Source organism: Mesocricetus auratus, unplaced genomic scaffold (assembly GCF_017639785.1).
Source record: "Mesocricetus auratus isolate SY011 unplaced genomic scaffold, BCM_Maur_2.0 Super-Scaffold_100025, whole genome shotgun sequence".
Lineage (NCBI taxonomy): Eukaryota > Metazoa > Chordata > Mammalia > Rodentia > Cricetidae > Mesocricetus > Mesocricetus auratus.
In genome coordinates this window covers 6134783-6152653 of record NW_024429206.1, presented here as the reverse complement: position 1 = coordinate 6152653, position 17871 = coordinate 6134783, and the positions used below count along the sequence as shown (strand labels likewise).

The window sequence follows — 17871 nt, the reverse complement described above, 5'->3', positions numbered from 1 at the left end:
TCCCCTCAGATGCACTGCTGGCAAACCTACAGTGCTCTCTCTTGTTTGGCTTCCTCTCCCCGCCCCAGACGTTGGAGACTGAACCAGCGCTCAGGGTGACAGGAAGCATACCACCACTGAGTACCTCCAAGATTCCCCGTATTACTGGCTCTCCTTGCACAGGGTTTGTCTGGCCAGCTCTCTACAACTCTAGGAGACCCCAGAGCCTGGAGATTTTAAAGGTAATATTCCTTTTTCATTAGCAACACATTTCACCTATGACCTTCAGGAAACACTGCTGCAGAGTTCATGTAAATGGTCTGTTTACCACCCTGGCGAGCAGTGCTCCTTTTCACCCTTCACTAGCAGAGAGTCCTGCCCTGTTATGAAGGGAATACAGAATGTCACAGACAGAGACGTCTACTCCAAGGCCCAGGAAAGTGAGTTACCGCACGTGTGGTAGACAACTGGTGTTAAGTAATGAATGGAATGACCAGGGGAACTAGCCAGTCTCCAAAACGAGAGGGATGAAAAGCCAAATAGCTGATTACAACAACCACAAAGACGAAGCACTGAGCAGACACAGACACATTTGGATGGCTCACAATTCTGTGCTGCTGGACATGGTGGTGTATACCTTTATCCCAGGGCCAGCCTGGTCTACAAGGAGAGCTCCAGGTCAACCAAGGCAACACAGTGAGACCCTGTCTCAGTAACAACAACAAAGTAACCCTGGGGCTTGGCTTGAACAGGGATTTCTACAATAGGGTCACTTACCTCCTCCCTTAAATATGAAACTCCGTCTCCCTCTTATCCAGCTCATGTTTTCAAACCCCAGCAAAGTAATGTCCACACGCAGCTTGGCACCACTCTTCCAAATGCGACAGACATCATTTGGACATATTCTAGAAACCAAGGGCACTGGAAGAGAAAGGTGTATTACTGAGAAAAAAGCAGGGCTCAGCAGAATGCGTGAGCCAGGAACTTGGGGTTCTGACTTAAACGGGGCAGAGTGGTTAGTTAGGTCATGACAGGTCAAACACAACGGGACTTCTCCCTTCACACCTGTAAAGGAACTCATCTTGAAAACCAGAAATGGAAGCTGGGCAAGGTGAAGCTTACCTCTACTCATTGCACCCAAGAGGCTGAGGCAGGAGTTCCATTTTGAGGTTAGCCTGTGCCACACAGCAAGTTTGAGAAGAGCCAAGCTAATAAGGCCATTTTAAACAACAACAACAACAACAACAAAATCAAGTGGCTGGAGTTATATATCCATCCCCATGATAGGTCACTGGCATACACTAATTCAACCCCAGCAGCACAGACAGACAGACAGACAAATAGGAAGGCTACAGGTGTAATTCAGTGGTACAGTGTATGCTTAGTGTGGACAGGCCTGGGGCTCAATTCCCAGCATTAAAAAATAACTAAAAATAAAGAAAACTGAGTCTGTTATTTCAACACATCAGAGAAAAGAGTAAACGGATTTCCCAGTGGTTTCCAGCTTGGACTGGTCTCCCAGGGCTGAGTGAGGAGTGCACCTGTCTGGGTTTCTCACACATCTGCTGCGTGGCCACAGCACCCACACTACAGCCTCCACTCACAATATATCAAGGCTCTAAAATCTGCTTTTTATCAAAACTGGAAATCCTAGTGATATGAAAAAGCCATAAAGGCCAGTGTCAGTTCACTAAGCTACAAGAAAGAAAAGCAGACACCTAGGAAAATATGTTATCAGTTGCCTTATAGAGCATTCTGGGGAAAAACATTCATTTTTGCAGAAAATTAAATAAAAAAACAAAGAAAACTATTCCAAATATTTGTCTCATTTTCCCAAGAACAACAAGCTTGAGAGAATCAAGAAATCAAGCTAAACAACATAAGTAACAAATTGTAGTAAGTCACAGAGATGTTAGTACTACAAACAGGCATTTAAAACTAGTAAGATGGCCAGGCAGAGTGAGTGTACACACCTAGTCCCAGCTGAGGCAAGAAGGTTACTTCAGCCCAGGTCCAGAGGCCACAACCAAACCCTGCTTCTCAAAGAAGCTGCACGCTTCGGTACACACTCGTGATCCCAGCACGGGAGGCTGAGGGGCAGGACTGACAAGGATCTGAGGCCAGCATGGGCTACATAAAGTAGAATTGCCAAGCAAGGCTATAGCAACCCAATCCTACTCAGCCCTGAAAATAATAAAAAGCAATCAAGCTAATAAAGTGGGTGTTGGGGATGCACAATGGCAGGAGGAGACAAGTGTCTGTATGCTCTGCTTATACATGCCAGGAGGAGACAAGTGTCTGTATGCTCTGCTTATACATGTTCAGTCCAGTACTCAAAAGGACACACTAGGAGAAACTAAATGGGAATGCAGGTCATCTACCAGATTTGGGTGTAAAATACATACACCCATACCACACTGAGACAGACAGACAGACAGACAGACACACACACACACACACACACACACAGTTTTTACAAAGGAACATAAATCTATCAAAAGTCTTTGTAAATTTGGACACAAATAAATCCCAAGCCCACAGCCACTCACCCCAGCTGGTGAACTCCCATTTCATCTGCACATAGAAATCCGGGGCCTGAAGGGCAGACAAAGGTTTATAATAGGTGACCTATGACATGATCAACCAAACAAGCATAGCAGGGTTAATGTGGCTACTAAACAATCAAGGGAGGAGAGAGAAAACAACTGTGAGCACTAAAACAAAGAATTTGCATCTTATTTGTTACTTTGCCCTGATGAAAATGCTTCCAAATAGCTAAGAAAGCTAAGAGGCATCAGCTAGACAGCTCAGTGGGCAAAGGTGCTAGCAGCCAAGACTGATGACCCAAGTCCCCTCTCTGGGACCCACATGGTGGAAGGAGAGAACCAACTCCCACATGATGTCCTATGAAGCACACACATGCGGTGGTACACATGCACCCCTCACTCCAAATAAGTAAATGCCACTTAAAAGAAGAAAAGAAAAAAGTTAGCAGAAAGTGACCAGGTTGGGATGGAACTATCAGGCTCTCAGTATTAAAGAATCAAGAATGGCCATATAACGTGGGTGACGGCTACACACGGGGAAGAGGAGGAATTCAGTGCCCTATGGGGAACTTGATTATAAAAGGCTGGACCTGCTGGGAAGTTCTCCACATTTATTGGCCAACGGTATGAAAATGAAACTGAGAGGCTAGACATCACCTCCTCAGGAAGTGGGTTTCCCTTTGCTTAACCAATGTCCCAGTTCCCTCTTAAACTTTTAGAATTCGGCTTTCTGAAGTTTCATGCCACCACAACATCCTTGTTTTTAGGACTTTGTGGTACGTGTGTGCACACCTCTCATTAATTTCTTACAGAGGGCTCTTGAAGAGCTACTTAAGAAAGCCAACTGACCATCCAAAAGGACAGATGTGCTGGGCATTGTGTTGCACATGTTCAATTCCAGCACTTGGGAGACAGAGGTAAGAGGATCTCTGAGTTTGAGGCCAGCCTGATCTACAGAGTGAGTTCCAGGATCGCTGGGGCTACACAGTGAGACACCATATGGTGTCTTGGGCACCATATAGATCAAACTGTTTTTTTTATTTTCCTATTACTTTTCCACTTCCAAGGCTCTACACTGGGCTACAAAGTGAGAATGTCTTGAGGGAGATTGAATTGTTTCCTTATTCTCCCACCAAGGGTTTGCATTGGTTTTTGCCCCTGCATAGAGCAGAAGGCAAGGAATTCTACCCTGAGTGAAATCAGTCAAGGTCTTAATATTGAGCAACAACAACATCCAAGGACAGCTGGTAAGAAAGGAATGCTAATATATGTTCTAAGAGACATCGCTGAAACATACACCCATCAACAATAGGTTCCAGTGCCACTAGAAATATTTTATGGACTGTCTGTACCCTGAGCAATGCAATCCACTTCTAAGGGTCAATACAGGACCTTAAAAAAAATCCTCTACACTGAATCCTAATTCTTCTTGATCAAACAGACAATTGAAAGGCTGGCGACATAGCTCAGTGTATATAGTACTTGCCTCACAACCAGAAGCCCTGAATTCCATCCCAGCACTTACAAGAAGCAGGCATGGTGCACACCTGTGATCCCAGCCTTGGGAGGCAGAGGTGGGAGAACCAGGAGCCCAGTCATCCTGGGCTGACCAGCCTAAGTTACATGGGACATTGCTTCAAGAACAACAACAGCAAAAAACCAAACCACAAATGACTTGGTTCCACTTACAGTACAGAGTCATGTGACCTCTGCACACCACTACATGGATATCTATTTTTAAAACAACATATGTAACTACTTCATACTTCATGGGAAGTTGCATCATGGTTACATGAGAAATGAGTATGTATCTTTACAAGATTTCTCTTAAGATTTATATAAACTGTTCTAAAGACAAGGCCCAGCAGTTGCTTTCTTTATAGCCAAGTTCTTCCCTCTCTCCAGACAGCCATTTTCCTCAAGAATGTGCCTTAACTAATGCTGTAAAACTGACTGAACTAGCTACCAGCCAAGGAGCTACTCCAGGAAAAGTCACTTCTGTGCTTAAGCTGAGACCCCAGAACAATGAACAATGAGTTTCCACTGCCTGTGTCCATGGCTGCCCTGGGCATACCACAGGTGCTCCTGAGACAGTCCCTCAAATAGCAGATTCCCCTAAAGAACGGCAGCCAACATCCCAAACTACCCTGGAACCTAGGAGTGACTGGGTTTTAAAGAATCTCACACTGACAGATAATGTCCCCAAAGCCATTAACTGTAAATGGATTCAGGAAATGGATTTGAAGTCATACTAGTGGCTACAAGTGACAAGAGTGGTGAGGAGATGTGTTTACGCAGACCCTGGCAATGCCCTCTCAGCAACCATGCCCTCACCATTCCTATGACTGCCTCAGCACAGGGCTCTGCTGTTAGGAACACATGGCCCTAGGTAAATTGTGTTTGCTATCCATTGTCCTGAAGCTTGAATTTTAAAGTGGCTGTGAGAAAGGTTAAGCATTGTGCCCCAGAAACACAACTTGTAAGAGGCCCTGTACTGTAAGATAGACAGAGGTCAGTCAGCATTGGCAACAAAATACCATCTTCACTATTCTTAAGGCTTAAGAAGACAAACAAGGCTGTGGGGCAGATCCAGTGACCACGGCAGTATTTGGCTCAGAGTATGGTGTGGCCAGTCTTATGGTTACCTCAAGAATTTTGTGTAGCAGCTCAGGTACACCTTCGAGGGCCATGGATGTGTTGTGGTAGTCTCGATGTTGCAGGACTGTGTATACCATCTCGGGGTCGCCCGTGCTCACGGCTTCATGTAAAACTAGAAAACAAAGGGCAAAACTGAATCACTAAGTAGCCTCACGCTCTCTGACAAATTCCAGTGACAGCATGAAAAGCCATCTGTGCAGCTCAATATGTACCTCAGAGAGGCAGAGGACTGAAGCTGGATTTGATGAGGCATGGCCATGACTTCTGATTGCTAACTCATCACTTCACAAGAAAATGTAGCATGCTTACAGTTCTGATCACACCTCTGCAAGTATTCAGACATCGCTCTGGCAGGTAGCACTTGCACATACAATACCCTTGCTTAGTCCACACAAAACTAAAACTACTGTCACTGATAGGAAGAGGGTGTCTAAACAGGGAACACCAAAATTTCACCACAAGAGGCTACTTCTGGCACCCATATATCTTTGATCTCACTGGCCTCAATGGAGTTCCTACCATACCCCAGAGTAAAACGGCTTTGCTGACAGAGGCTGGAGAGGGCCGTTTCTGGAAGAGAGGTCAGCCTCCACTGAGGGTTCAGGACTGCAAGCCCAGCATCCTGTCTTTATCTTGTCATCCCTGCCCACTGCCCTGAGAAAGACAGCTGACTGAGAGGAAAATTACCACCGAGACTCATTACTTTCAGCCAGAGACATGGAGATGAATGACTAGGTAATATGTATACTTGCCTGTCCATCCCTGGCCATTTTCTTTGGTCACATCTGCTTTATGTCGCAGCAAGACTCGAGCAGATTCCAAATGCCCCAAAGAAACCGCAAGGTGCAGTAACGTCCGACCCCGCGGGTCCAGGACCTCGGCATTCTGGGGAACAAACACTGGTGTTCACATACTGGGCACGAAGAGTATGACAATGTGCTTTTGAACTTATGAAGTGCAGGAAAACAGATCATCTATGGGCACACTTTAGCAGCAGGTGCTACAAGGTGTGTGTGCATGTGAGCACTGGTCAAACACCAGCGGGGAACTAGAGACAAAGGAGGTTGTCACTGAGTCGGGTGGGTTTTGTTATTGTTGGAAACAGTTTCTCATGTAGACAAGACTGGCCTCGAGCTCCTCATCTTCCTGCCTGCACCCCGCCCCCCCACCCCTGTGCTGAGATTTCACAGTGCCCAAGTTCTTTGTTTCAGCTAAGTTTCTAAACAATGAGTTCCTTTTTCTATGAAGTTATGGGCCTAATAGACAAACAAGACTCTAGGCCTCATGGCATCCACCATAAACAAGAAGCCTTCAACACCATTCAAGTGAGGTTTAAGAGGGCCAGGGGCTTCCATGGAGAAGGACTGCCCTGTGTCACAGATGGTGTCACTTCTCAATGTACCACAGATGGTGTCATTCTCAAGCGCATGGCAGTACCATGCTCAGAACAGGAAGTGCAGGGCGATAATCAAAACTGAAAGCATAGGCGATAACTGAGTCAGATTAGGATTACATTCCCCAGATGGACTTGTACAAAGCCCTTCTCTCATGGTGTGTGCTGAGTTCCAAATGTCCAGAAGGAACACATGGAGCAGCTGTGGGTATCACTGACTGGCAGTCAGAGAGACCTGTCAGGACGTCTGTGGACACACATAGGAAGAGGGAGAAGACACACACACACACACACACACACACACACACACACACACACACACACACACACACACACGGCCTGCAGTCTTCACTCCTATTCTGCTACCAGAGCCCTCCTTTCAAGCCCTCCTCTGGAGCTCCAGAGCCAAGCAGCAGAGTCTGGTGTGAACGGGCGTCATGACGCGGCTCTGCCTGCATTGCACAGCTCTGCAAGTTCTTCCAAGGACACGGTGCACTGCTGTGGACTTGGGGAATGAGGCTTTCTAAGCGCTGACAGTTCCATAGGAAAAGTGCTCTGCCTTGAGACCTAGTTGTTTTGGTAAACTGTGGTCACAAACACCATCACAGGCTAAGGAAAGGAAGTAAAGTGGGCGGAGGGTTAATGGCCACGCTCTGACAGTTACGCAACCTCCTGTTCTGCTAAAATTATATCGTAGCTATTGTGCAATGAAGATAAGAATCGTTATCGAGGAAAAGAAGTGGGAAGCAGTGCTCTTGCTGAATGTGAAGTCCCTGGGCCAATCCCAGGCCTCAGCACTCTCCCAGGTGCTAAAACAGGATACCCCCCACCTTTTTATGGGGGAGAGGTCCCAGGAAACCTTGTGAGAGCCTGAAGCTAACGCTAAGTACAGTACGAACCCCAAAAATACACTATGCTTTTCCTACTCACATATTCATAGAATAAGATGAAGAATTTTCATCCAGCAGGGGGCCCATATCTTTTTTTTTTTTTTTTGGTTTTTCGAGACAGGGTTTCTCTGTGGCTTTGGAGGCTGTCCTGGAACTCACTTGGTAGTCCAGGCTGGTCTCGAACTCACAGAGATCCGCCTGCCTCTGCCTCCCGAGTGCTGGGATTAAAGGCGTGCGCCACCAACGCTTAATCATAGTACCCTGGAGGTAAGGCACGGGAATCTCTGTGTTCAAGGCCAGCCTGGTCTACATAGCAATTTCCAGGTCAGCAGGGTTACACAGTGAGACCCTGTTTCAATTAATTAATTCAGCCTTTTCATCTCTGCACTGAAAGGACTGCCTTTAGCTTCCCCTTTGGCACATCCCAGCTGCCTACAACATCTTGTACTTTGGGGACACTAAGTAAAATAAGGGGCATTTGAGTACAACATGGTGATGCACTTCCACCTCAAGAGCTGATGTGCATGGTGACTGCTCAGTGACTGATGGACAGCAGCATGCAGTGTGGGCTTGCTGGACAAGGAAGACCATGTCACCAGCAGGACAGCAGGACTGAGCAGTGGTAAGTAGGGATTTCATTCCAGTACTCGGAGCCACACGCGACTGAGAATGGATGAATTCCCTCTGGAATTTAACGCTTAGTGGCTGCAGACTGTGGCTGGTCATGGGTGATGCTCTAGTTTCACTTCTGTTGCTGTGGTAAAATACCCTGACAAAAGAGCAGTTTAGGAGGAGGGAGGGTTATTTGGCTCCTAATTCCAGGCCACTCACTGTCCATTAGGTTACAATGGCAGGAACTTGAGATGGCTGCTTACATCACAAGTGCAGTCAAGAGCAGAAAAAACACATCATGCTCACTGCCAGTTCTCAGTTTCTCCACTCTTTTAAAAAAGATTTATTTATTTATTTTATGCATATGGTGCTCTATCTGCATGTACACTTTTATCCCAGAAGAGGACATCAGATACCTCTACAGATGGTTGTGAGCCACCAGGTGGTTGCTGGGAAGTGAACTCTGGACCTCTGGGAGAAGAGCCACTGCTGTTAACTGCTGAACTATTTCTCCAACCCCCTTTCAACACATTCAGAACCCCCTTCACAGGGAATGGGGCCACCCACAATGAGCTGAATCTTCCCACATCAACTAAGACAATTAAGACAATCCCTACAGACCTGCCCAGTGGCCAACCCAGTGTGTACAATCCCTACAGACCTGCCCACTGGTCAACCCAGTATACACAGTCCCCGAAGACACACCCACTGGCCAACCCAGCATAGACAATCCTTCTAGACATGCCCACTGTCCAACCCAGTGTGGACACTCCCTATAGACACGCCCACTGTCCAACCCAGTGTAGACAATCCCTACAGACCTGCCCACTGGCCAACCCAGCATACACAATCCCTCTAGACATGCCCATTGACCAGACCAGTGTAAACACTCTCTGCATACACACCCACTGGCCGACTTAGTATAGACAATTCCTAAAGACATGCCCACTAGCCAACCCCATGTACACAATCCCTCCAGACACACCCACTGGCCAACCCAGTATAGACAATCTTTCTAGACATGCCCACTGGTCAACCCAGGGTAGACAAGCCCTGCAGAATCTCTTCCCAGACAATTCTAGGTTGTGTCAACCTAACAGAAAGGAAAGCCTTATAAAGGGGAGACCACTGTACTATCATGTTCCCATCTATGGTCCACACCACCTCCCAGGTCTCTCCAAACTTCACCAAGGTATGGCTAGTCCATTGCATCAAAGAGATTGAAACCATAAAGACAAACAGAAACAGGGTCTAAGTATTACATTTCTTAGCTTCTGCCATCCTCCTCTTTAACATGCATTAAATAATTGTTTTCCTAAAAGCAGCAAGACTGTAAACTTGTGAAGTAGGAACACAGTTGAAGCTCAACTGTAAGGAAGGAATTAGCAAACTCATTCTCTTCCCTCCTATCCATGACACACATGCAGAACTCCAGTGTAGACTAAAGGCGCAGGCTCAGCACACAGGAGGGCTTCTTAGCATTACCACATTGACCATAGGAAGGGAACCGCTTACTCAGCCCATGCCCAGAAACAAATAAGCACCAACTGAGGCTGCAGCCAACACTCACCTCCTGGGCAATTCATCTCAGACATGATACAAAAACAAAAACTCCAGTTCACTATGCTGTTAACTGCCTTCTGTCCTAAGCCACAGGAAGACACATTCGGCATCACTTTTTGTGGGGCTGATGGGAATATTCCAGGGCTTACCATGCCTCCCTTTCTTACTTGAAAAGAGAAAGGCTTGAATAAATCCCCTGACTACATTATGGTGACAATGTGACTTGAAAATTGTGAGAGAATAAAGATGGGGGGGGCGAGGGATAAGGAGCTTTCAAACCAGCAAAGCCCCCCAAAGGCATCCACTGCACTGACAGATGCTAAGAAAAAACACCTGGGGTATTAAATCAAAAGCTGTTCAAATCAAGAATGAACGGGCGCAGAGGATGCATCTCTGCCTGTGGAAGCACTTCCCACACAAGCTGCCCCCCTAGGCACGCTCCCAGAGCCCTGGTAAAGTGTGGGGGCTGTAGGGCTCAGGCTGCTGCTACAGAGGGAGCTCACCCTCCTCTATCTCTAGTTCCAGGGGATCTGGCGCCCACTTCTGGTCTTTCTGAGCACTCCCACTCACATGGTATACACTCATGAAGAAAAGCACAAGACTACACATAAATCAAATGTAAAGAAATAAAATATCTCTACTCATTACAGGATCATGGACACAGAAAATCCTAAGGAATACACTTTAGCCATGGTGGTGGCACACACCTTTAATCCCAGCACTCAGGAGGCAGAGAGGCAGGTGGATCTCTGTGAGTGCAAGACCAGCCTGGTCTACATAACAAGTGCCAGGACAGGCTCCAAAGCTACACACAGAAACCCTGTCTCAAAAAACCAAAAGAGACATACTTAGTAGTCTAAAAGAATTTTAAAAAGAATTTAAATAAACATTGGCACAGCTCATGTTCATGGTTCAGAAGACAAGCAAGAGACAACACTTGCCAAATTAAGGTAGACTCAATGCAATTCCCATCAAAATCCCAGCAGGCCTTTGTAGAAACTGACAAATGGATTCTAAATTACATGGAAATGCACAGAACCTAGAGTAATCATAAAAAGAAAAAGCCAGGGGGCTGGAGAGAAGGCTCAGCAGTTAGGAGGCCTGGCTGCTCTTTCAGGGGACCTCAGCAAAAGTTACCACGCCCACAACAAAACCTACAACTACCCACAACTCCAGATTCAGGGAATCCAATGCTCTCTTATGATTTCTGAGGGCAGGAGGCACACACATGGCGCCCAGGCATACATGCACACATGGCACACAGGCATACATGCACACATGGCACACAGGCATACCTGCACACATGGCACACATGCACACATGGCACACATGCACACATGGCGCCCAGGCATACACGGCACACAGGCACACATGGCACACAGGCATGCATGCACACATGGCACACAGGCACACATGCACACATGGCACACATGCACACATGGCACACATGCACACATGGCGCCCAGGCATACACGGCACACAGGCATACACGGCACACAGGCACACATGGCACACAGGCATACATGCACACATGGCACACAGGCACACATGGCACACAGGCATACACGGCACACAGGCATACATGCACACATGGCACACAGGCACACATGGCACACAGGCATACACGGCACACAGGCACACATGGCACACAGGCATACACGGCACACAGGCATACATGCACACATGGCACACAGGCACACAGGCACACATGGCACACATGGCACACAGGCACACATGGCACCCAGGCATACATGCACACACGGCACCCAGGCATGCATGCACACACGGCACCCAGGCATACATGCACACATCGCACCCAGGCATGCATGCACACATGGCACCCAGGCATACATGCACACATCGCACCCAGGCATACATGCACACATGGCACACAGGCATACATGCACACATGGCACACAGGCATGCACAGCACACATGGCACACAGGCATGCATGCACACATGGCACACAGGCATGCACAGCACACATGGCACACAGGCATGCATGCACACATGGCACGCATGCACACATGGCACCCAGGCATACATGCACACATGGCACCCAGGCATGCATGCACACATGGCACACAGGCATGCATGCACACATGGCACCCAGGCATGCATGCACACATGGCACACAGGCATGCATGCACACATGGCACCCAGGCATGCATGCACACATGGCACGCATGCACACATGGCACACAGGCATGTATGCACACATGGCACACAGGCATACATGCACACATGGTGCCCAGACATACATGCGGATTTAAAAGAGAAGAGACAAGTTCAAGGACATACATTTTACAATTTTAAAACTTACTACACAAAAACCAGCTATCAGGCAAACGTGGTGCTACCATGAGGAAAGACATCTAGTTACTGGGGTTTAATCTGGAACCCTGAAATACACAAACACTCTTTTTGCTTTATTTAGATTTGTGCTGTTGTTTGTGACAAGGTCTCCCTGGTCCAGGATGGCCTGAACTTGCTATGGAGTTGAATATGACCTGGGGCTCCTGTGTGCCTCTACCCCAGTGTCTGTATTACAGCAGGCACCATGGAACTCAGTAAAAGTTCAACAACGGCACCAGAATGACTCACTGGGAAGGAGCATTCCCTTTAGCGGAGCATGCTATTCACACCTGGAGTCCCAGCGCTGGCGGCAGAGGCCGGAGGTTCATAACTTCAAGGCTACCAAAGGCTACACAGCACATTTCAGAGGAGCCCAAACTCCACAGAGACTGTCTAAAAAATAAAGGTGGATGATGGTAATGCATGCCTTTCTCTGTGAGTTCGAGACCAGCTTGGTCTACAGAGCAAGTTCCAGGACAAGGCTGTTACTCAGAGAAAGCCTGCCTCAAAAAAAAAAAAAAAAAAAAAAAGTAACCACTCTGAAAATCAGAAATTCCTCAAAAAGTTAAACAGCGAGCATATTATAAATGAACAAGACAGCCTATCTATGAAAAATAATTCCATTTAGCCATAAAAATGGAGAACTGATACACACCATAATATACATCAATCTGCAAAACATCATGCTAGACACAAAAGGCCGTATTACACAAGTCTATTTATGTGCAGTGTATGGATGAGACAGATTTACCAGACAGAAAATACATTAGCTGCCTGGGACTGGAGGGATTAGGGAGGCGAAAAGTAGATGCTAAGAATATATGCTTCCTTTTTTATTCCTTTACTATTTTAAAAATAATTTAAATGGTTTTTGTTTTGGTTTTTTGTTTTTTTAGAATTTCAAGTGTTAATAGTTTAAAAAACAAAATCCAAGTTTGGATTTTGCCAAAAATAGCACACTGAAGGGGCTGGGCTGAGGCAAACGGACCAGGCAACTGCTTGACGATGGACAGTGGCACAGGTGACATGCAGCATTTGGCAAGTGGGGGTGGACACACTAAAAACCAAGAGCTTTAGATGGACAGTGTATTAGCTACTTCTCTGTTGCTGTGAAAAAAATACCATGACCATGGCAACTGAAATGAAATTATTTATTTATTTATTTATGCATTTATTTATTTATTTATTTATTTATTTGCTTACAGTTAGGAGTCCACTATAGTACATGCATGTGTGTGTGTGTGTGTGTGTGTGTGTGTGTGTGAGATAGATAGAGAGAGAGACACACACACACAGAGACAGAGAGAGACAGAGAGATCTCAAAGTCCACTCCCAAGTAATGTACTTCCTCCAGCAAGGCTGCACCACTAAAACCCCCCAAACATACCACTAGCTTGGAACTAGGTGTAAAAATATAGTTTGTTCAAACCACCACAGACAGATTTATAAGTGAACTGTGTGTCAATAAAGATATTGGAAAAACCATGTGTGTTTATATGTGGCACATAAGACTAATCTACCATTTATAGACTGTTTTACTACCTGACATGTTGCTTCAATTCCCTTGTAAAAGGAGAGCTATAAAGGCACCCACCTCGCAGTTCTCACAGGGCAAGGCCCGAGCTGGCACGGTGCTTGACACCACAGTGAGCAGCTACCCACACTGGAGGTTCGGATCAGCTGTCACTCTTCCGCAGAGGTTGGCTTAGTGTCGATAGTTACACTGCAGCTAACAGGAGTTCAGAGAGTGTGGGCTTTCAGGATTCAACAAATTCCATGTTCTGACTCAGCCATGAGCTGTATCAAATTAAAAGTCCCTCCCCTCCTTTGAGTCTGTAGTGAAGTCAAAGAATAAGGACTCTCACATCTCCTTCATGCTTGCTAAATCCACTTTTCTTGCACAAAAGTCTCTTTACCACCCTACCAGCAGAGGCAGTGAGTAGCTGAGTTTTGAGGGCCAGCTGCAAACAACCTGGGCCCCAATTCCAGCTTCCCTACTAGCTTCCATGACTTCTCAATGCCTGTGCTACCTAGTGCATGGCAATCGCTACCTGAGGCCCCTAACAGAAGGGTGCAGCACAGGAACCACCCTCACTCCTCTCCTCTCTCAGACTGCCTGGGGCTCCTGCCTCATTAGATAGGAAAAGATATTCCCACGTGGTTTTGTGAGCTTGAGTTCCTGATGACCAAGGAGGAGCAGCAGAGCCTGTGATGACCAAGGAGGAGATGCTTCACCTCTGATGGCTCCACACTGGCTCCAGGCAAAGGGCGTTGACTAGAATGTGTGCCTAGTGACCTCACCTGTCCTGCCTGCTGCTGTCTGGAACATTCTCTCCCCTGGTGGCTGCTCTGTGTCCGCAGCTAGCTTCAGAGAAGAATTTCTATCTGCCACTTTCTGCCCAACTTGATCCCAGTGCTTCCTAAGCTCACTTAGGACGCCCCTTCACCTTCATCCCTGCAGGCATTCATTCATTCTCCAGCACGAGTGGATGACCAATGAAGTTCCAAAGACCTCCTGGCTAACCACAACTGAACACAAACGCTTTCTACTACAGCTGCCAAACTTCAAGCCCCATTGACCATTAAAGAGCTGTTGGGTTAAGAGGCACTGTAAGTGCCTCTTCTGAAGTCTGAAATACTCACAGGCAGCCAAGTTATACCAGTTCCAGCCACCAGCAACACTCAAAGCTGATGCTGACAAGACTTTAGTGTCCTTGTTTGGACAAACTCAACTCTTTTTTGTGCTGCAATAGGTCCTGGAACAAAATAAATTCTAATATGCCAACTTCAAGCCCCACTGTGTGTTGATGACTGAAGGGAGCAGACAGCAGAAACTCAATGACGATGACACAGAAAGGCAAACAGGAATTCATTATTGAGATAATGGCAATTCTTTAGTTTTGATTTTGCAGTTAACTCCTGACTCCTGCAGAAAACTGGACATGTATAAAGCAGCTAAATTCCCAGGTTTGGGATCAGTGGCTACTGCCCAGGCTGCTCGGTGGCATTGCGCCCCCTTACCGTATACTAGAAGTTTGATCTATTGTCATCCTTAGTTCCCCTGAGGGAGAGGCAAGCTCCCTGAAGGATGAACAGAGGGTAGAAAGACAGTTTTATGGCTAGCCTGGGCCAGTTGGTTGTAAGATTTTAATTGCCAGGGGTGGTGGACACCCCTACAATCCCAGCACTCAGGAGGCTGAGCAGGAAGAAGACTGCTGAGGGCAGCCAGGACTGCACAGTGAAACCTTGTCTCAAAAAAACAGCCACACAAAGCAGGAGCTGGAAAGGTGGCTTAGAGAGAAAAGACAGGACCTGAAGTCAAAACCCCACTTAAAAGCCAAGCATCGCACACACCTGCCACTCTCACAGTAGGACAGAGACAAGAGCACCCTGAGGCTTCACTGACCATCTAGACTAGCAGACAGCATGAGCTCCAGAATCAGTGATAAAACCCTGTCTCAAAAAGAGAAATGACTGGGGAAGACATCCCAACATCCTCTGGCCTCCCCCATGCACCCTCACAGCCAAGCACAACCAGGAACACACACATACCACAAACATATATAACACCAAGGGAAAAAAAAGTACAGAATTTTGCTTTTTAATTTCTTCTACTTGTCTCTCCAGAAGGGAAGGGGATAAGTAAAGAGGGAAAGAGGGAGGAAGCGGAGAAGAGACAGGATTCAGACAGAATACAGCTCTCCTCTCAGGTTTCAAATTATGGCTCAAACACAAGCTAAGCACATAAGTGAGATGCTTTTCAGATCTCCAAGACGAGACACACAGTGACTCCTGCCTCAGAGAGCTGGCAGAACTGAATCAAAGATCCCAGGGACCCATGAGATGGGGTGGCTCACTGGTAGAGGCACCTGCCACCAAACCTGAAGACTTGACTCTGATCTCTGAACCACACAGTGGAAGAAGAAAGTGCACTTGTGCTCCTGAGCACAGGTTAATCTCCCCCTTCCCTGAAACACACGCATGCATGCAAACACCCACGAGAGCAAAATTTAATTATTAAAAAAATACTTTAGTAGAAGCTGAGCACAATGGCTCATGTCTTTAATTCCAGTACTAGGAGACTGAGTGAGGCAGGAGGACCGCCAGGAATCCAAGGCCAGCCTCGGCTACAGTTGAGCTCCACCACTACAGATGAGCAAACCAACCACTCATCTCAGTCCACATTCAGCAAGAGCAAGCTGCCTTCCATGTCCCACTCCCCACCTCCTCAGGTGACAATTCAACAGGGGCAAGTCACATGCCCACACACGGCTTGGTCACCATTAGTACTGACCACTAAACCCAGCTGTCTCCTGGTCAGAAAGGAAGGTGGCTGTCATAATCAACAGGGAATGTGGATAGACATGAAGCGACACACTTTTCCTGCCATGTTACTTAAGGATATTTTAGTGATATTGATTATCTTGACCCCAAACCGGTTCTATAAAATGCAAGGACTCAGACAAAATGAAAGTGCAAGGTGCCCCTTGTTCAAAATAGTGAAGAATTCACAATGGTGATGGCAGAGCATGAGGCCCTACACAGCTGCTGTCCCCACCACTTGAACAAAGAAATTCCAAGGCTCAAGATGGACTGTACCATTAGACAGTCAAGATGTCCATGACAAGGCCTCCTCCCCAAAGGCAAGTGCTACATTGTGAAATGGCCCATTGTAATAAGAGCAACATCAAACCAGAGAGTATGAGTAGTTCTTTCTCAGCCTTGAAGTCAAGATCTACCGCAAGATTTTAATTCCTGAGCGCTACCAAGCCTGTGATCCAAGTCAGGTTGGGGTGGGGTGTCACAGAGAGGATCTGGAGCCAGCCTGGGCTACACAGATGACTTTCAGGCTACCTAGAGTTAGTGACACAGTGACACATTGCCTCAAAAAAAATTAATTCCTAAATTTTAATTACAAATGTCCTTAACATTTGTCACAGTCAAAGACAGAACTTTCAATGGACACCTTTACCAGAGTTAGCAGGAAATGGTGACTTAGCTGCTGAGGAGAGCCTGCACCAAGGTGTGGCTCTAACTTTTGTTCTTCCTCTTCAATGAGCAGAATGCGTTTCCAAAACTCAGGACTGGAAGTCCATGGGCTGATAATGAACTTTTTTTATCATATGGGATTGTAATTCCGTGACTTTCTCCGTACTCTCAACAAGGCACAAGCTGAGAACTTGGGTCTACAGTTAAAGGAGCGTGAGTGAGGTCTGAGCCCAGAGCCATACATGCCAGGCAAGTGTCAGCACTCAGCTATACACCCCAATTCCTTTTCTGTAATTAAAAAATGTTTATTTAGAGACTGAGTCTAATTTGCCCATACTGACCTTGAACTTACAATTCTCCTGCCTCAGCTTCAGTTATAGGTGTGGGTCATTATGCCCAGAGACCTGATTTAAGACTTTAGAGAAGGTCTCTGAATGATATCAGCAGGTACATTGAGATGGTTGGCAGTGAATCATTCTCTCTGGGGGCATGTGTCACTATCTCGTTAACTCTTAGATAGCTACTGTGTCATCTAATTAAGAACAATGACTCTTACAGAACCTTGTTCTGTCTGGTTATACCCCCCCTTCACTCTGAGGATGAAACCCAGGGCCTCCCACATAACAGACAAGTGTTATACCAACCACTGAGCTTTCTTGTTTATTTTCAGACAGACTCTCTCCAAATTCCCCAGGCTAGCCTCCAACTCTAATCTTGCTTCAACCACCTGGGTGCCATGGCTTAATAGAGTGCATCCCCCCACACCTTCCAAGGAATCTTTTTTTTTAATGAAAAAAGTGACTTCTGGCTCTTTTTGAGTGCCCATACAACTTAAAATACATATGGCAGGCTGCAAACCAACACTTAACAGACCTGTTCAAACAG

General features: G+C 46.6%; 1 protein-coding gene across 4 annotated transcripts in view; it reads right to left on the bottom strand.

Moving 5' to 3' along the window:
* Positions 1-17871, bottom strand: part of Ankrd13a (ankyrin repeat domain 13A) — a 33941-nt gene that overhangs the window by 13621 nt on the left and 2449 nt on the right. For 3 of the 4 annotated variants that reach the window (XM_040731118.1, XM_040731116.1, XM_040731117.1), the window contains exons 2-5: positions 5936-6068; positions 5171-5295; positions 2529-2574; positions 757-900 (exon numbers count right to left, since the gene is read on the bottom strand). In XM_040731118.1, the coding sequence (XP_040587052.1) occupies positions 757-900; positions 2529-2574; positions 5171-5260 (280 nt within the window). In that variant the 5' untranslated portion in view covers positions 5261-5295; positions 5936-6068. The remainder of the gene's footprint in view (positions 1-756; positions 901-2528; positions 2575-5170; positions 5296-5935; positions 6069-17871) is intronic. The other variant, XM_040731119.1, reaches the window with a different exon arrangement.